General features: G+C 41.0%; 1 protein-coding gene and 1 long non-coding RNA gene across 2 annotated transcripts in view; both read right to left on the bottom strand.

Moving 5' to 3' along the window:
* Positions 1–1,316: 1,316 nt before the first annotated feature.
* tacr1a (tachykinin receptor 1a) overlaps positions 1,317–20,865 on the bottom strand; it is a 40,056-nt gene continuing 20,507 nt past the window's right edge. The window contains exons 3-5 of the mRNA XM_061071342.1: positions 11,061–11,211; positions 5,690–5,886; positions 1,317–1,662 (exon numbers count right to left, since the gene is read on the bottom strand). Coding sequence (XP_060927325.1) covers positions 1,317–1,662; positions 5,690–5,886; positions 11,061–11,211 — 694 coding nt within the window. The remainder of the gene's footprint in view (positions 1,663–5,689; positions 5,887–11,060; positions 11,212–20,865) is intronic.
* LOC133002473 (uncharacterized) lies at positions 7,970–9,114 on the bottom strand. Its single transcript, XR_009678258.1, has 4 exons — positions 8,848–9,114; positions 8,533–8,626; positions 8,320–8,413; positions 7,970–8,228 (listed from the first exon to the last, which is right to left on the bottom strand). It is a non-coding gene; the product is annotated as an uncharacterized LOC133002473 (long non-coding RNA).

The raw sequence follows: 20,865 nt of genomic DNA on the forward strand, positions 1-20,865 counted from the left end.
TAAATGTAATCCAGCTGAATCACTGCAAGAGCATGTTAGTGCCGACTGGAAGGACAGAGCAGCTAAATAAAGAGAGCAGCAGGTAATTCAACATTATTATCTTTTAAATGGAGTCTTGTATTCAGGACACGGCCAAGAAAAGCTGATGGGGCAGGTTAAACTGACAGGCAGCTGGTGGGACAGCTATTACTGTGAAAGTGTATTGATTCTTAAGGAAACTGAAACTTTTCATCTGCTGTGCTTTTCCGATCTGACAGCTACCTGCCAGAGCTGTCTGGGTTAAGAGGTGTCACGAAGGACTGAGTGTGAGACTCATGGCTCACACTGGGCAGTTTATCAGCTGGTGTCTTTACTTAAGGCCCGCTATTGGCCTCTTCAGAATCTGCAGCACCACCACCACTTTCAAAGGTGATGCTCCAAGCTCAGAGGAAAGCTGAGCCAGATGCTGCCGGTGTTTCAGGTGATTTTCAGAATTTTTTAGCAATGTCCACAGGTCCTCAATGGTCTCCGTCAGCCAGACAGCTGAAGGAGTGCACTGACTTTGAGGAACTTCTGCTCGGGGAGACAAAGTTGACCTTCTGATCATCGTCCTCTCTCTCTCTCTCTCTCTCTCTCTCTCTCTCTCTCTCTCTCTCTCTCTCTCTCTCTCTCTCTCTCTCTCTCTCTCTCTCTCTCTCTCTCTCTCTCTCTCTCTCTCTCTCTCTCTCACACACACACACACATGCACACACACACACACACACACACACACACAGATGCACATCTTCCCTGCTACAGGTGTAGAGAACTTCCTGCAAACTTCCTGTCTCCTCGCAAAGAACCGCCCCTTTCGAAGCGGGAGGCGGATGTGCTCAGAGCATGCTGTTCTGCGGGGATATAGCTCCTCTCTAAAATAGACTGTGTGAAGTCACACAGCTTGTGTGAGTGAGGATGTGTGAACCTTCTCCCTGCTCCGAGAGAAGGCTGGTGTGACAAGCAGAGGCTGTGACGCTTGAAGGTGCCAGCGTCTGCTTCAGCTCAGCTTTTGAACGGGAATGTACTCAAGTTGTTGAAATGCACATTGTCACATTGTGGCACAGAGCAAACCTCTCTCATGCCAGTTGATCATTCACTGCCAGAAGTGGGAGTACTTTACACAAGGGCATCTTGGACCTAACAGAACTTCAATGGACACGCTACAAATGTAGTCATTAAACATTCTGCCACAGTCACTTGCAGACAAGCTCACACATTCACGCTGTACATTGGCATGAACACAGGCAGGAAATGTGAACAGTCAACTCATACTCTCCCTCTGCTCTCTGTGTGTTAGTGGTCTATTCCTGCTGGTTGTTACTGGAGTAGAAACTGGACGTTTCTGACACCGTTTTGGAAACGCTCCGGGATGATGACCCGTTGGAGGTCAGGTCCAGGGAGGAGCTATGTGGCCTGGCCCCGACCGCAGCCCCACAGGGTCCTGGACATGCCATTGCCTTGACCTTGGGCTGCTCCATGTCGTCCCTGACCTGAAGAACAGTAGACACGGTGCTCTCCATCCGACTGGCCTTGTAAACGCTGGTCTGGGTCTGCAGGTAGCGAGTGGACTTGAGTTCCAGCCCTTCGTACGAGCCTTTAGGGACGCAGGGGCAACAGTGGAAGGCTTGTTTGAAACCAGCACGGAACCTGTACATGAAAATGAAAGATTCAATTAATTAATAAGTCTTGTTGGGACCTGGTATTTGTAAACTACAGTTCGGCCTAAATGTGTAGTCAAATCCTGACCACATGTTTCATTGTTCTGAAGACAAAGCAGAGCCTCCAGAACTCAGTCTCCCAGGGTGCTTCAACTTCTCAGCTGCCTGAGAACTGACCGTCTCTAAGATCCTTAGTAGTTACAGTTTATTAGGCGACTGCTAGAGGACGTACTGTTTATGACAGGAGCAAAGAATTCAGATGACTAAGTGTAAATAGCTTCTTGGGTGAACAGAATCCCTAAACCGAACAAACCAGTTTTTGTGCCTGAACGTAACCAAATGTTTTATAAACTGAAATGCATGATTAATCATTGTAACCATAGCGATGGAGGTCTGGTTTACCACTGCCAGTGCACTCCTCATTTTTTATCATTGTAACCATGACAATCAAGGTTTCTATGGGTGGTATCAGAGGGTACAGGAACAACTACCAGCATGTTTCAGGTTTGGAGGACGAGTGGAAGATGCAGGCGATAATTCTGTGTTGCTTTATCGAAAAAAGTTTTCTCTTTGACGTTTTCACATAGTTTTTATATTGTTCTTTGAAACATTGATATTATTAACTGTAGTTGCACTAACATCCAATAGCAACAACATCCATCCATGGCTCTAAAACTCCTACAGTTTATAGAGGGCAAAAGATGGTTATAAAATGCAGTTTGCATAAAGATCCTAATCCCAATCAGTGTTTGCACCATCCGCTGACATCTATTATTTTCATTCTTCACATAATCAAGCGCGTCAAGTCTGGAAATCTTCCCAATCTTACAGCACTGTTTACTATATGCCACAGCTTGACATGTAGCAGAGAGTGTGGGGAGTGACTCACTTAGTGTTTGCATTCTGATGAGGTGTGTATGTTGAGTGTGTACTATGGCTAATGGGGATGAAAGAATAGGCGGTGAGCAAAGATTGTTTGTATTTCAGGCATTTGAATATTAATGAGCACAAAATGTTAAATGTGGCATTTACTGATGACCTTTATTTGTCGACTCATTTCAGCAGCTCTCGAAATATAATTTAGATCGGAAATGTAGAAACACAACGGAAAAAGGGAAAATGTCAATTGTAGCGAGCAGAAGAGGTGCAAAGAGATTGATGGAAAATAAGCGGAGAGGTCCACCATGGGTCAAGCATTTAAATTTAAATCAGCCGAACTAATAGAGACAATTCAGTCAATACCCTGGACAAAATGATGACTAAACCTCAGCTCACTGTGGTCCAGCCCACATATTTTCATTTTTAGGACATGAATAAATTTCAGAGGCATAAAAAGCAAAGTGTGAAATCTCATTTCTCTGACAGCACACAGACAATAAACAGGTGGCCACCGGGGAGAGACAATGGCAGATGATAGATTACAAAAAACAAGCAGAGTCGACCATCTGGCTTCATTTAGCCAAATAGCCATCTTTAAATTCATTACTATAACATTTCTGTTGATCACTCTTGGTATTCACAGTCAGTTTCAGAGATGGCTTTTAACATTTGTTTATTAATACTTCTTTATTTTTGCGGAGGCCCTCAGAGGTAAGAGGAGTTTCTCTCCAAATGGTCTTAAAGTGAGTATAAGCAGACTTTTGTATCTGCTTATGGCTAAGGCAGCAGCTGATAGGATCTTGCCGTGTGTGTGTGTGTGTGTATGTGTGTGTGTGTGTGTGTGTGTGTGTGTGTGTGTGTGTGTGTGTGTGTGTGTGTCAATGGCTACTATCCTGGAGGTCAGTAAACAGGAAAAAACATTTGCCTTTTTGAAGGTTTGCAATCTTTTCCACGGGACGTAGCTCTCTGCACCCCAGACACTCTCACTCAGCGAATTGGTATTGAATTATGTTTTTTCACTGATTGGTAAATCCCTCAACTCCATCTCAGGTACATCTGCCGAGTTAATTCCACTGCGAACTGCGGCAAATCTGGTAATTTCTTTACAAAAACACCCTTTCACAAGAAAAAAAGAGGATAAAGGAGCTTGGTCCGGACTGACCCGACTCACAAATTCAGCAAACGGATAATATTGGTAAGGACACAACAAAAGACAAAATAATTTAATTAAGTAATGAAAGTTAGGGATAGTGTCACAAAATAATGCATCAAAGGACACCAGAGTAAATTGATAAATAATATTTTGGAGTATCTTGTTGTTTTCCTTGTGTTTTGAACTTTGGGGGATTTGTGTCTCTGTTGTTTCCTCCTTAAGTTAAATGATGTTTTGGGGTAAGCACAAGCCATTTCTTGTTTTTATTGTTACTGACCCTTGAGTCTCATTTAATTTTACTTTGTTTACTTGGCCTCGCTTTGTCTGCTTTCCCTCATTCACTGATTAACTTCCCCCTCCGAGTATTGTCTGAAGTGTCTCTTCCTGGAAATTCAAAAAGCAGTGCTGGGAGGCTGGGCTGGGACACGCCTACCTATTTCATCCTCCTCCCAAACACCCACACACACCAACTAGCTTGCTGAAGCTAAGTCATCTACATTGTTTAGCTATGAGCACTGACACCAGTAGCGCACACACACTGATGGAAATGCCGTATGAAGTAGAGGCTTCTTGTCTTGAGTTGCCTGACGACCAAAACCGTGGCTGTCCCTTACCACTGCACAGGCGGCTGTCTCAGCCAGAGGTGCAAACTGTCTGTTTGTTTGTTTGTTTGTTTGTTTGTTTGTTTGTTTGTTTGAGAGAGAGAGAGAGAGAGAGAGAGAGAGAGAGAGAGAGAGAGAGAGAGAGAGAGAGAGAGAGAGAGAGAGAGAGAGAGAGGAGAGAGAGAGAGAGAGAGGGACACACACACACACACACACACACAGCCGAGGGGCAGGAGAGGATGGGGGACATTGTGATGGTTTAGGGTTTTAGTTTTAGAGAAAATCTTCCCTGTTTAATTTAACTTATTAACTTTTTAGTTTTTTTTTGATCTGTTGTTGGGTAAATGATTTGCACTTTTTATTTTTTCTACTTTGTTTCCGCGGCGATTGAACATTTGAGACTAATAGGTTGTATTTTAAGGAAACCAATAACAACCGTAGACGTCAGCTCAAAGGCAACTTTTTTGGAATAGTAATTTTTCCAAAAAATGGAATGAACTAGGAGTAACACTTACATAATTCAAAGTAATAAGACAGTTGTTTTAAATCCAATAATGTTCAGTATTAGTTCAAAGGGAGCAGCATAGTGAGGATGTTGTTACTTTCTTTTGTAATACTAATTACAATACAATTTTTCTCCTATGTTTAAATGCTGGTTCAAATTTCAAATCAAGAAGTGACAGTCATATAATGTACTGGATAGTTGTGTGATGTGTTCTGACTTTGATGAACTTGAATTGAAGCTCACAGTGGTCTGTAAATAGCTATGTTTGGTCTTCAAACTGGAATGACTGCACTACGGTTTCAATGTCTTTGTCAACCAGGGGAGTTTCAGGGTACACATTTCTACTACTGACACATAATCGCTCTATCTTTGAGTACAAGTGACAATTGATCAAAAGTTGAAGAATTCCCTCAAGCAGTCTTGAGATATCACACTCTAGAGGCTATTAGGTCAGATGTAATGAAATTCCCTACAGGCAGTCCTAATATGTCACATTCACAGTAACATGAGATCAGTGTGACCTTGACCTTTGACCGCAAGGCACCAAAATCGAATCAGTTCTTCTTTGAGTCCAAGTCCAAGTTTCTATCGAATTTAAAGACATTACCCGAAGCCGATCTTAAGATAACATATTTAGGAAAGATTCCGAGTGAATGTTTGTGCCATCTCATGAGTCCAGCTTGTCTCTGTGTTTTTAATGTTTAATATTAATTACTTTTACTGTAGAAATTGTGTTGCAGCTATTCTTCCTTGTAGTCTCCCTTGTCAACTTTAGTGGGAATAACCTGATTATAGAAAGGTTCATCTTAAATTGAGAAATTGAAGATGGTGAATAAGAAATCTATATATTTGTGAGTGCGTGGCGGTGCTGAACAACCTGTCGTTGAGGCAGCAGTAGATAATGGGGTTGTACATGGTGGAGCTCATGGCGAGCCACATGATGGCCAGGTAGACCTGCTGGATGAACGTCTCCTCGAACATATCGGGGAAGAACTGGTGCAGCTGGAAGTAAACATGGTAAGGCAGCCAGCAGATGGCAAACGTGCACACCACCACGATCATCATCTTCACCACCTGTTGGACACATGAACGCACCATCTTAGCTTCGTTCATACTGCTTTGCTTCCTTACTTCACTGCAGATTTGACCAGTAAAGGCATAACATAGGCTTAAGGGTTAAAGGTATAGTTTACAGAAAAATTAAAATTCACTCATTATCTACACCACACGAGCAGTATGGAGGCATGTTGTTTTTTTTCTGTTGTTTTATTGCGTCTGAAGAAGGGGTCAGTTTGGCTGAAACACTGTTTACCCCTACATTGGCATAGTGGTGAGTAGATAATGGGAGAATTTTCTTTTTTTGGTGATGTATCCCTTTAAAGAATTGACAAAATGCTATTTCTTTACTTTATTCAGGTGTTACAGATCTCATCACGGTACGATTAACCTGTCCATGAATAATGTATAACACATGCAGTATAAAATCGGTAATAGAAAACCATCAATCACAACAGTGTTACAGGAAATAGTTATATTGTCATTTATACTTTTGCTCTTCAGATGATGAGAGTGCTGACGTGCAGTGATTGTCTCCTCTTAAGACTCAGCATTCACCTTCTCACTCCTTTTAAAAAGCATCTGTTCGTCCAACATCTGGCAACTGCTTTGAACCCATGCCTGAGCTAATCCATCCAGCTGGCGCGGATATATTTTTCTGCAAAGTTATGGGGATGATGAATGCCTGTACTAAACTCCACTGCAATTGAAAATGAGGCATTTCATTCTGGAGCAAAGTGGGAGCTCGACTGACAAACCCATGTTACCATATAGGGCCATGTTGAAGCGTGGCTAGAGACCAATGAATAAATAATCAAATGATTCAAAGCTAGACCTTATAACAGAGTATTGGGGCCATGTTTTAGAGTACAGTTGGAATATTAAGAAAGTAGAGTTGGAATATTTTGAGAAATACTGGTAATGTTAAAAGAATAAGCATTTTAAGCTACATTTAACAATGTAACATTATAAAAGGAATATCAGAAAATGTGTCAGTTGCCTGTGTTTTTTTAATAAATAATATCAAGTATCTAGTTAAGTTAAACTTCAGTATAAGTTTCACAAATAGTGTGGTACTTAATATTTTGGCACATCAGCACCACATTATTATAAATATCAGGACTTTGAAAAGATTGTGTTAGAAAATGTGTCTAATCTGAAGAAAGAACCACACAGACCAGGAAATTGTCTCTTTTGTGGAGGAGGAAATGTTTGGTAGTTACTGTATGTCATTTGTTACATCTGTGGGATATCCAACAGTTTCACAATGAGATTGGTTTAAAATTTTGGATCTAAGGCCCTATCCCATTTCACCCTTTCGACCTACCATAAAACCCCTTTGTATTGGGTTGCACCATTTCTCTATGTGATCTAGAGGTAGTAGTCATCTAGCCCTTCCAACGTCCCTTCACACCGACTGACTGTGTATTAATAAATATACCAATCTGTCCCGTCTGTCCTTCAGTTGTCAGATGTGTCACTATTATAATGTTGCTTGATAGTGGTTCTGTTAATTCATATTGCTTGTCACTGGCACTAGACGAAAAGCAGTATTATTGTCACAGTGAACCTCTACGGACAGGCCTAATCCCCTGCTGTAACCAACTGTTTCCATGATGTTACCTCGGCGTTCGCCAGTGAAGACAAGGTGGGTCTATCGGCGTTTGCGGACCTTAAGGGGGATTTGGAGAACAAAGGAGAGAGCCGCGGGGGGGCTCGCGCCGCCGCGCGGACCGATCGCGACGTGTGATCTAATTAGCATATGAATCGGAGTCCAGCCGCTGGCTAGAACCTCTCTCTACTCACCATTGGAGGAAACCACAGACCCTTGAAACTAATGTCACTCGTGATTGGCTGGTAGAAGTGTTGCTATTGGTCACCTTATGGGTCATTGCAGTGCACACGTGGGGTCACAGCATTCCGCACGTGGGGTAAGCCCCTCCCACACAATATTTATAATAAAAATGTATATATTAATATTTATTATTATTTATAAGTAAGCCTTTACCAAAAGCACTGCAGTTAATTAAAACTAAACATTCATGTGATGCTTGATGCTATAGGTGAACATATTGTACAGGGAACAAATGTGAACAAGGTATATGTGGAGTGAAAGCTTTATTTACATACAGCAAAAATATTGTACAAAATCTCAGGTGAGGCTTGAAATGTTTCTCTGCAGCCTCTGGGTCATGACTTCTTTGTGGGACTGTCTGAATCTTCTCCAGTGTGTAGACGTCTGTGGTGTGTAGCTGTGAGATCCAGTGTAGCTTCCAGTCTTATATGAAGTGTGGGACACAGGTCGGTGTGCTCCTGGCTGTGGAAGGATGGATCCATGTCATCTGTCCCGCTTCAATCAGCTGTAAACACATTCAGTAAAATTAGCACAGTTCAATGACAACATACACCTTTACATGTAACTGGAAAATTATTTAATGAATATAACCTTACCCTCTTTCTTCTCCGACAACTCCTCAATGCTGATGTAAGGTCTGGTCGGATCATACTGGCTCATAGTGTGTCTTTGTACGTCATGGACAGGCAGCTGGAAAACACCACATGTAACATGACTTTATTATTAATAAACGGAAATAGCCGCGCTGCATCACCGTTGGAAGATCCACAGCAAAAAAACACCAAAACAATTCATAAACAGTTACTTACATTCAATGGCTTAATTTTCTGCACTTTAAATCCGGACTTTCAGCGTCTCAGCCTAACGCCTCTTTGTTTGTGTGTGTGTGGGGGGGGGCTGAGGCTGTGAAAACATACAGAAAAAAGTCACGTTGATGAAAAAACTTAACGAGAACAAACTGTTACATCTAAGTAATTCATACATATTTACACATGCACTAGATCTGCTCCAGCACTCGATGCTGTATTCGTATTTTAGCAACTTTCTCGCTATCCCAAAGAGTGGCGGACATGCTTTCAGATGTACCAGTTAGCTTAGTGGTTAGCATGGCGTCTCTAGCTCACCGTAACTCAGGGACTGTGCATCCGTCTTCTCCGCCTCGACTCGTCCACACCGGGCCCGCGGCTCTGCTTCCCACGCACTCATCTTCTCCTCCAGGGAACAGCGTCGTGTCAACTTCAGCAAGTTATTTACCCCGAGAACAGAGTCACTCGTACGGGACAAGCTAAACACGACCCGCTTCCTGTCTGCGGGACACTCGACGCTGCTGCACGGCGTTTACGAGGCTCTGATTGGACGAGTCCATCAGCTGATGACGCGAGCGGGTGACGTGAGCAGCGGTTACTTCGTGGGATAAATATTTGACTGAGGCCAGGTTTATTTTTTGTGGTGTTTAGTAAATTTACACACATGATTCACTCATGCTGTTCTGTGTTCGTAACCTTATAGTTGAATGCACTTATTGTAAGTCGCTTTGGATAAAAGTGTTGACTGTTTTAATGGAATACTGAGAAAGTTTAATAACAACAATTAGACAATTGAAGTTCAAATTATGAAGGAATTTAAGCTCTATATTGTGTCTCCTTTATATTTAAAATAATAATCAAACTGAGTGGAGATGTATGTTGTATCCAAACAGCCGGCTGCTGTGTTTTGTCACTGTGCAGTCCATGGGGGATTAAATATTACACTGAAAAAATAAATCATTAAATCAATGAATGTTTCATAGCAATTTTGAAAGTAGTGGTGAAAAGGTACCATTTATAATTCATGGAACAGCTTAGTTTGCCATTGACATGTGAATTTGATGCCAGTATTTTGGGAGGACAGATATTTTTATGGAAAGCCAGTAGAAGTTTGGAGCTTACAGGACACAGATGATCATACCCAGCATCATTTATTTGCTGGTAGAGGTGTGGTTTACACTTCCTCTGTGCATTTAACCAGCACAATTGAAAAAGTGACTGTAATCATGCCACTCTATACAGTTGTTGAGATTTAGGATTGTTTTGGATGACAATAAAAATTTGAAATAAAGTGCATTGTTTCATTTCTTTTGACGGCATTGACCTTTGTTCGTGGTATACAATATAATTCATTATAGCACACTTACTTACTTAAGAACAATTTAAAATTTCAGGTTTAATATTTATTTTAAGCCTGGTTTACTCAGCCAGATAGTTTGTTGGTGCCTCTTACACATTGGTGTTATCTGCTCTCAGGGAAACTGATTTGCATTTGTGAAGCTCAGAGCATTGTCATTTGCATGTGAAAGCGTCCTCTAGGAGTTGGAGCAGGGGGGGTCAAATCTCAACAGCTCACAGGCTTGACAACTGCAGGAACCCTGAGCGTTTCCTTTGCTGCCTGCAGATACGTGTGAAAGTCGTTAACCGAAGGATGTGCCAACACTTCTCTGCGACACAGATTGACACAAACGCTTCTTTTCATGCAGTGTGGGATATTGTTGGTTGGCAGCTGATGACATAGCGAGTTGTGTCCAAATTTCTGGGGGAAGACTTTCTAACCCTCTGCCTTGTGGCTCTGTTTGGAGGGGGGACACCTCCATCATATTTAGGGTTAGGGCCAAGGGAGAGGTATTTAAGAAGTAAACTCAGAAGAGAACGAAAAGAGATGTCTTTGCTGCTTATTTGATCATTTTCTTTTTTATTCTTGGTATGACTTTATTCTCAAAATCTGAAAAGAAAATTCTTCAACATGGCCCTAATATGCCTCTGCAAGATGTAAAGTGAAGGAGTGATCTAAAGTACAGAAAACTAAAAAGTATATATGTCAATGCTAGATAAAAACCCATCACAGTAAATGTTGACAGGCTGACCCGGCCTGATCTCATCAGTGCAGTACAACCTTGTCACAAGGCAAGTCTCTGCAAGTCTCTTCATTGAACGGTATTCTACAAAGAACGACAACACCAAAACTGTGAACACACCTGACCAACATGGGCAGTGTAAGAACTTAACATTTTTTTAAATAAGTAGGAGGAGAGCAGTTGGTGAAAACAGAGGATGAAGCGAAGTGAAGGTGAAAAGACGGCAGCTGTTCTGGAAAACCACCAAAGAAGAGAAAAGAACAGATGAGGGAGTCTGAAATTTAGGTTCATGCTGCTCTGATGATTAATTCATCACAGTAGGGATGTTGTAGAGCAACTTGAAATTTTCCATCACGTCCAGTCTTGCGCTGCTGTGTACAAAAGTGCACGTGACACGGTTGGAATAATCTGATTGGTTATTTAAAAGCTCCGCAATTTAGTGTTTGTTACCTTTCGTTTGGCGGTCAGCTGCTCCTTGTAGCGATCAGAAGAGTCTCCAGGGATCTCGCTGGCCCAGAGGGTCAGTCCCACCACCAGATAAGCACAACCCATCACCAGTAGAGGAAGGAAATAGATCAGGATGGTCACACACACATAGTACCTACAAGAAGACATACATTCCAGGTCACATATAAAGCATATACATGGTTAGGAAATACTAGTGCCAAGCTCTGGGTAACACTGCCTCCTCTGTACCCCCAGAAGAAGGATTTTTATGAAGCAGCAGTAAACAGTGGCGTATGTAGGCTATTGTTGTGCAGGGGCTTTAAATAAGGATACCAGAATGAAACGCAATAAAGCGCATAACTCCATCAAGACCTAATAATCCTCTTTGATTAAGCTGCATCAAATTAGTTAGAAGCTTCCTGGATCTGCCCCTTTGGCCAGACCCATGCCAATCGTTCCAAGGCTTCTAAAGATCACGTGGCTGGTAACTCTGGAAAAGAAGGATTTGACACACAAAGGTGATGATGACGGTGCGGTTGACAATGATAAATTCGATAGGCCCTCCACCACTTTGAAATTACAAAGCTACCTCTGTCTCCATGGTCAGGGTTAGGGGCAGGCTCTCTTTTAAATGCAATAATCTTCACATAGACCTTAATGTGGGCTTATGTTTTTGTAGATGCTCTCATATAAATGAAGAAGGTTAAGCATTATTATTACCATCCATCCCTGAGTCTTCCTCCAGCACATTCAACAGCAAGATGAGCGATACACACCACTACACTAATCCCCCTATGCACCACACAGAACAATAGTCAAACCATTCCAACCATCAAGTGCTCCATCCACCTCTTGCAGCAATTATGTTTTATTGAAACACTTTTTGTTGATCATTTGATATAAAAACGTCATTGCTTGTTCTAATCTGTTGATTTATACTGGTGTCCTTCCATTGGTATCTATGGATTTGCTTCACCTTGTGCATTTAATTGTAAAGCCTCAGATGGGAATTAGGCTATCAATCTCTGGTCCCCACTACTGACTAGTTTAAAAAGAGCTACAGCAGGAGGTGAAGATGTATGCACGGTCACCTCATCACCATTCATTACATCTAGTAGCTTACTGAAGAATTTCAATAATGATCCTTGTGACGTCCAAAAATTCTACAATATCTCTTCAAATTGATAAAATTGATCTGAGGATTCTTGGTAAATGGCTGCCCTGACCTTAAGAAGAAGTCTGATTATGGAGGAGCATTTAAGTGCTGTTTAGCAAATAGAAACAAAACCTTCAATAACACAACATCAATTGTTTTTTTCTCCCATTTCGTGCTATTCTACATGCTGACTAGCTACTTGTTACTACAGACTGTATTTAAAGATGGACAACATTAAAGCTCCTAAAAAGTGAAGCCAAAGCATGTTTATCACCCCCTCCTCTATGTTAGCAGGCGGGACATGAACTCAAAGTCGGTTTATATTATTTTAGATAGTTTTAATCATACTAAGTTAGATTATAATTAGTTATTTGATGCTATAAACATTTGGTGAATTCTCCTCATGGAAATTGTGGATCCATACGACAATCACTACTGTGCAGAATCTGACACCAAATGCTGTGATCTGTACAATATTTTGGCTTAATTCCTGGACAGTGGGAGGCAGTGGATATGATGATAACTAAATATAATCACTGTCAGTTTATTGCTTATTAAATGCTTGGTAATTAAGTGGCAGTGGGCCTAGCCTACTCAAAAATGGCCTGTGAACCTATTTTCCAGCCTGTCAATCCACCCTAACCCTGGAGCACTGACAGAGCAAGCAGCAAAATAAAAGTCACCGATTTTGAGTCGAAGGCTGACTTGATCGTCATTAGTGTGTCAGGGTGTTAGGATCAGCAGTAAGACCTCTGCTCCAATAACTGTCTAAAGAATTTAAGCCCTTTATGAAATAATTAAATATGACAGCTTCAGTATTGAGCTAATGATTTGCTAATTCATCACAGACACAGTGTTTGATCTTGTTAACTGCCTGTAAAATGTGCGCACAGTAACATGGCTGCTAATTTGTTAAATGGCTAGAACACGTGTGTGTGTGTGTGTTGTGGTCCATGTGTGTGTGTGTGTGCGCACATTAGCGGCCATTAAAATGAGGGAAATTGCATTAAAAACTGAATAGAGTGTGTATATTGTGTTTGACTGTGCTCAGACGGGGGTATAGACCCCCTGACTCCGGCATCCACGGAAGGACAATCACTTTTCCCTTCTGTGAATGCTGCAGATGGGCCTCACAGGCAGTTTCCTTGGCAATTAACTTCAATTATGTTAATGCCACTGAATACACAGAAGCACAGGAGCTTTACTCATGGTACAAACCACCACACACTGAGAGTAGGTGCGCTTGTGTGCACACATATATTTATGAAGGAGAAGGTGTATTACCCGATCACCAGAGGACATTGCATGGATGGTTGATATCAGAGCTGCAGCAGGCTTAGTCTTTAGCCTCAGGGGATCTCTATGCAATTAAAAGTGAAGCGATATGGACACTTGTCTGCTTTATGTGTCTAACTGAGAAGTCCAAAGCTAAATCAATGGCAATGAAAGAAGTGTCGTTACAAAGGTTTCGAACAAAAGACAGAGTAATAAAATAAACCTTGGATTAAATTGTCATTTAAAAGAAACAACAAAAATATCTTTTAAATCCTCTCTGTGGTAAAGCAGTTTTTGCCAGTCTTTTATTTTCTGAAGTATGCTGGTACTCCACTCAGCCTCTTCATCCTCTTTCATCCAAATTACTAGTGGCCTGCTTCAACATTAAGTGTATGCAAACTAAAGAACATTTATTATGTCAACTGAAAAGTGCTCATTAGTTTGTCCTGGGAGGGGTTATTTTGCCCTCATGAGGAAAGTTGTGTATGGTTCACTACATGCTACCTTTAATAAACATGCAGTCTTGATATCACAAATGACAGGAGAGGATTATGGATTTACTGATGTTGGCCCAAAAAACTGCCCTGTTTAAACCTTGTTTAAGTCTTAACTAAACAGGTCATGACAGTGTTTGTGCAATCCCCCAAGTTGTTTGGTGATAAATTAACCACATTAGTGCCGCTGAAAACATTACGTTGAAACTGGTCCGACGTTTCCTAAAAAATAAACAAACAAAAAACTAGTTTCAAAGCCTTGTCCAGCTGTTTACTGACATTTGTCATGTTTAATGAAGAGAGAGAGGGAGAGAGATGCCGGCAGACAGACAGACAGACAGGCAGGCAGACAGACAGACAGACAGACAGACAGACAGACAGACAGACAGACAGACAGACAGACAGACAGACAGACAGACAGACAGACAGACAGACAGACAGACAGACAGACAGACAGACAGACAGACAGACAGACAGACAGACAGACAGACAGACAGACAGACAGACAGACAGACAGACAGACAGACAGACAGACAGACAGACAGACAGACAGACAGACAGACAGACAGACAGACAGACAGACAGACAGACAGACAGACAGACAGACAGACAGACAGACAGACAGACAGATAATTTAAAGGCAGTGTTACAGTTCTATAAATTAGACAAGTTCACTAGTTTTGTTTCATTTAAAATCGTAATTTATTGAAATGAAAGGTAGGTCTTAAGTTGAGCTACGTGAGGTATATTGTGGTATATTATTAGTGTAATGCTGCTGATGCTTGAACTCTGTCAGAAAACAGTAAAAAAAAAATGTGTGTGTATTGTGTTGTCAGCTTTATAGAGATTATGTAAGTCACTCTTGATTATTATGCACAACATTGATTTATCTCATTTACAAAATTTGCAGCATAATGCAAAGAAAAGAGAGACTCCAAAAGCAGAAGGACAGGGAACTGGCTCAGGAGTGGCTGGGGGGAAGAAAGACTCTTTGACCTTCTCCTGCTTGCCATTGAGCAAGACATTGAAATAAATCACAGTGAAGTAATAAAAACATTCCAAGAGATGGCACCAAGGAGGATGCTCCTGTGAAGATCCTATAATTTATTCAGAGCAGAGTTTTGATAAGTTTTAAGTTGAATATTTTTTGATTATTTAACATATTATTTGCCTGTTATTATTGTTTTTGCCTGTTATTCATTTATTTATTCAATTTGATAATTTGAGTTAGTTTGTTAACAAAAATAAACATATAAGTTGAAAATATCCTACTGTGTTTTTTATTTATTTATTATTATTTTTATTTCATAAATAATTTTGGCGATGGGTGCCCTTTTTTGGGGGTTTGAGCACCTGCCCCCAAAAATGTCTGTGCACGTGCCTGACACAGGCTGATGAAGAAAATGATAAACAGTTGCTACAGAACTGCCCGATCTCATTAGATGCTACATGGCCTGATTGTAATGACTTTGGCTGATTAGACCTGTGCTGTAATATTGTTCTTTGATTCATTTTTTGTAACCAAAATCATTGTTTATTTTGTCCTTTGATTTCTGTCAGTTTTTAAGTGTCCACACCCTTTTAGGCCACAGACCGATATCTGAGTGGTAGTTTTCTATTGGCTGAATAGCACTACAATAGAAACCATTGTTTCAGGTAATCTGTTAATGATGAATGGTAGATGCTGAAATGCATTGGAGCTTTGTTTTCTAAAGTCCAGATGACCATGTGGACCTTAAAAAACCTGGTCCGTAGATCTAAGTGACTTGCTGGTGGTATAAGGTATTGTAACAGGTTGTGGAAATGGACAATGGAGTTCTCTATGTGTGCGAACAAGAACCTCAAACTGAATCCTGAACATGATGGGAAGCCAATGAAGAGAACATAGGATGTGTGTGGTGTGGGTTATCTTGCTGGATCTGGTCAGCAGCCTTGCAGCAATCCTCTTCACCTTTTGCAGATGGTCCAGTCACAACTTATCGTGGCAGGTGAAGAGGAAATTATAAAACAGTATTAGATATAAAAGCAGCAGTTCAGCTTTCTAAGAGTAGATTTTTCAAAACTTCAAAGTGATCCTGTGGAGCTGTGACTGCTCAGTCGTATCTACCCGAGTCTTACCACGCATTAGTATGAAATAGATAGAGTGCATACCTCCACCAACAGTCTAAAGGCCCAACAGTCCCCTAATTTAGCCACATTTAAATTCACTAAGTGCAGATTTGTATTTGGATCTTCACCAAATTGCATACACTCCTAAATATTAGTTCCCAAACAAACCCGAGTTCTTATTGGAAAAATCAGTGAAAATGTTGAAAAAACGCCTTAAAGTGAAATATCTCTTCTGATCCAGATCCACATGAAATTTGAACGGAATCTTTCCTAATCCATACCACACCCTTCTACCAAGTTTTGTGGTAATCCATCCTGCAGTTTTGGCATAAACAAGCCAACAAATGGACAAATGGACACAGGTTTGAATACATAACCTCATTGGTGGAGGTATAACACGTTTATGTTAAAATAAATCAGTTTGAGTATAATCTTTATGAGGGAGTGTGTGCAGTTTACCAACAACAACAGCCACCTGGACAGTACTGACATCTGAGAGAATGCTGGGCTGGACTCCAGAACAGAAGAAGCTTCGGTTGCTCATTAACTGCGGTGCACCTTCTACTTCCATTTACTCTCGTCTGTCAGGAGCAGTGTTTGCTCTACAAATGGAATGGCTTGTAGACAGGTTTGAGGCAGGAGTTGAAGGTACACATCTGTCTTTAGAATAAACTGTGCAAACTCTTCCCATTAGTTATGAAGGGAATGTTGTTTTGGAGTCAAATACAGACGTACTTACTTTTTCTCTGGAAAAAGAAAATAGCTTCTGTTGCAATGAACACTAGAAAATGGGAGCGGGATCAACAAATGGGGAAATAAAGTGATTGTTTATTCATTCTTTAATGAGTGTCTGACATCCCACCTACTGCTCTGTGGAGTAAACTACTGAGTCTGTTAATAAGGAGTCCTAAATGAACAAATAAGGAAATTAAATTAGACACAGCCCATGAGCCACACTTCGAGCACTGCTTCTACATTTGAATTGAAGATTCAATATTTGTTTTGTGTTGTTGTTGTTCTAGATCTGTTCAAACACCATCTGCACTGGTGAGCAGCTTTCTGTTCCAAACTCAAATATCAAGCATTTCTAGTATGAGGTCTTTGAGCAGACCTTGGGCTTTTTTCATGATTCAAGATTTATTGTTTTGCATTGGATCCAGATGGTTTTGATTTCACATTGCATTTCAGAGAGAGGAAAAAAGACTTCCCTTTGACCTATGTGCGTCCTGTTATCATCAGCTCCGTGGGCGTCTAACTTTACTTAACATTGATTGGTTTGTAGATGGGCATGTTGGATTTCCATTGAAGACTGCAAGCTACCTTTTCTTCTTCTATTGTTCAACCTGCTGCGTCTGGTCAGAAAGTTGCTATAACTTTCCAAAATAATGTTTTCACACTGCAAAGTTATAGCACAAGGTAAGCCTTGTTCTGTTACGGTCTCACCACATATTTTAGCTTGAATTAATATTATGTAACTGGGTCACAGCTATGGTCATGGTTGAACTTGAGCTAAATGTGACTTAGCTATAAGTGACACTCGTGCATTTGTCCGACACTCTTGTCACATGAGTGGAGAAGAGAAATGCAATAAAACCTCATACAGAGTTTGAGCATTTGGCCACACAGGTGTAATGAAACACTACTCAGAGTGTTAACTAAAGGAGCAGGCCTCAAACGACAGTGTCTACCATATGGCTGGGGTAATTCAGTCTAAACACAAGCTGCCACATCCACTTAGTGGCAGAAATGTGATTTGTATGGACACAGGTGCCTGCAAGAGTAGTGAGCTGAGAGCAAAACCCTGAATCCTTCTGCCTTTGTGTTGAAGGATTCGTTGATGTTTGAGTCCGTGTCTCAAGAGTTAAGACTAAAGAAGACAGACAACAGGCTGTGTCTAACATCTGTTGTTAACTGAATAACATTTTTGGGCTGCATGTGTGTGTGTGGGGGGGGGGCAGAAGAGTAATTAGATCTCTTTGGCATCCTTCATTGAATTTAATATCAGAGACGTGTGAAATTGACTGTAACATCTTGCTAATACCTTTACATGAAAAAGGACAACAGGTGATCGATAATGGTAATTCATCAGCATTGTCTAAGATACAAGTCTTCGTTAACGCATAAAGGAGCAGGTTGCAAGGCTGGTCCATTTATTTAATGTGATGACTTGCAGAGCATTGGGAGCCATATTTTCATTCTTGACTCATCTATTGCTAAAGCTTCTTGGTAAAACTGTGGGAAATCTAGAAGATCTACCAACCTTCCATAAAGTCAGAAGTTGCAAGTGTGATATTGCGGATACAGCCGTGGACAATCTACATCCACACTACTATTATTTCATTGGAAAATGCATCAACTCGGCTATGGATATGCCTGCTCGCCCTGTTTTAGTTTGAAAACTCCTGGGCAGCAGTTTAATATGGACAGGCACCAAGGGAGATGACATAGACACTCACAACTGCTTGTTGATTGGGCCTTTTAGGTCACTGCTTACACTTTGTTGGTTCGTCAGTGTCTTATCACATTTTCGGCACAAAACAACTTTTTTTAGCTGACTCTGTTTTCTTTGCTAACAGCTGTTGAGCAGTAAAAATTCTGCGTTTTACAACGATACAACTGTTTGTTCATGCCTTCCTGTTTACACTGGCATGCTTGTGCCCAGTGTACATGAGTGGTCCCATGATTTATGTTTTCAGGTGTGTTATTATGGACTGAGATTAAAACAGTGTGGACATGGAGACGGCTCAGCGAGAACCTCCACCTGGAGCTATGAGCTGATAACTCCTCAGGTTCAAAAGGCAGCCGAAAGAGCAGAGGAGGAACGCGAGGAGAGACAGAGGAGAGACAGAGGAGAGACAGTTCTGAAAAGACTGAAAGAGACACCAACAGACACTGCTTGCCACTTTGAGTTCATTTGAAATTTATGTTTGTTCCGTTAGAAAAATATAATTTGGAAAAGTGATTTTCGCTGGCTGCTGTGGGGAGACCCCAGTTGCATCGACATGTGCCACAAACAGATAAGGAGCTAAATCACTTGTGTGGACAGAGATCGTGTTAGTTTGAAAACAAAGTAGTTTCCACAGCCCCCCACTGTGTTTGAACACTGCTGATCGGCCACAGCTCTGCACACTGTATCCTTTCAACAAAAGCCACAACACAAAACAGTAATGCTGAAAATGACACACTCATGACACCAGATGCCGCATCCGTCTAAGTGGCATATGGACTCGTTCTGAAGTGCTCCTTCACCCTAACTCCTCCAGACAGTAAATCATGAAGTGTAAATCCTGCGGAGAGACATGATGGATTGATTTACTCCTCCAACTGATTTGCATGATTAAAGTGGCTTTGCAGTTAGATGGTGACGGCAGGTACCAGTTCCAGCAACACAGGAACAAAACAGCCGTTGCTAGAATTAATAATATAATGGTGCCATAAAACTAAATCCGTCAGCTCAAGTGTGTCATTGAGGGGAGGCTGGAAACTGACAAGCTTCTGTCTTTAATTCTTCCAAAAGCACACACCTACTGAAAGGTATTGTGTTGTACTGCGACAATCGCCTTATAGTTTATAAAATGAGCATTTACTTTAAGCATTATCTGGGTAAAGGTGTGTGGTCCTGACACTTGAAACTAATTTGCGTCAGGATTTATATCAGAGTCTCCCACACTTCTTAATATAGTTGGTTTTATTTCACAGTTTCAGCTGAGCTTCGCATGTGACGTTGGGAGCTGCTGTGTTTGTCTGCTTCAAAAGAAAAAAAAAAATACATTTCTGAGAATAAAGACAACGGCTGACAAAGAGATGAAAGATGTGCGGCCACAATTTTCTTGACACTTAAATTGTCAAACACATGAAGAAGTTTGTGAATGTCGCAGCTTGCAAAACTTCAGCTGTGAGAAGTGAGAAGTATCTAAAAAGCAGAAACACATTTTCTGATGTATATTTCAGGGCTCTGGGTATAACTGCTTTAATATTTTTTCGTCGCAGTTATGTATTTTTAAATATCAATATCAGCCTGCCTCGAACACAGTGTACAGACTGCTCAGACTGGTAATGCATGCTTATAGTTTTAATAAAATGATAAAATTTCTCATTGCCTGATCTTTGAGAAAATTTGTCATCTTCTGTCTTAGGAAGTCAACACTGGTGATAAATGTCCTGTAAATGTCTTCTGTATTATTATAAGCCAGGACATAAGTGAACTGGAGAGTGAAGCACTCGCACAATTAGACGTGACTTGCAACAAAAAATAAATAAATGTATTGTTGTTTTGAGTCACAGCTGTACAAGCACGCAACATCCAGTTGGTGACGCTTCTCTGCAGGTTTCTTTCTGAGTCGATTATATCGAACATGTTCACAATTCGAGAGCTGGGAGGCTCTTACTCAGTTGGTAGCATTAACATTACTTTGTAAAACACCCACACTTCAGGATTATTTGGGCAGATGATCGGCACTGAGTGACCTCGAGTCGGGAACGCCTCGCAATTGCCCGGGGGGTTTTAAAACCTGGCGTAATTATCTTCTGGTGTGCAGCGGCCTTCACATGACTGCAGCTGAATGTGAGATATAGAACTTCTGTCTGTCAACCCCATCAAGTCTCCTACGTGCACAGCAGCAAAACACACAGACCTGCTGCTACTTTAACACTGTTCCACTGACATGGTGGGAACAAATATATAATCATTATATAAATGTAATATTACAAAAACTATTATTTAGAAATTGATCTGTTACAAATTGTTGGAACTGAGTTATTATGTCAGTCCAAT

This window comes from Limanda limanda, chromosome 5, assembly GCF_963576545.1.
Source record: "Limanda limanda chromosome 5, fLimLim1.1, whole genome shotgun sequence".
NCBI lineage: Eukaryota > Metazoa > Chordata > Actinopteri > Pleuronectiformes > Pleuronectidae > Limanda > Limanda limanda.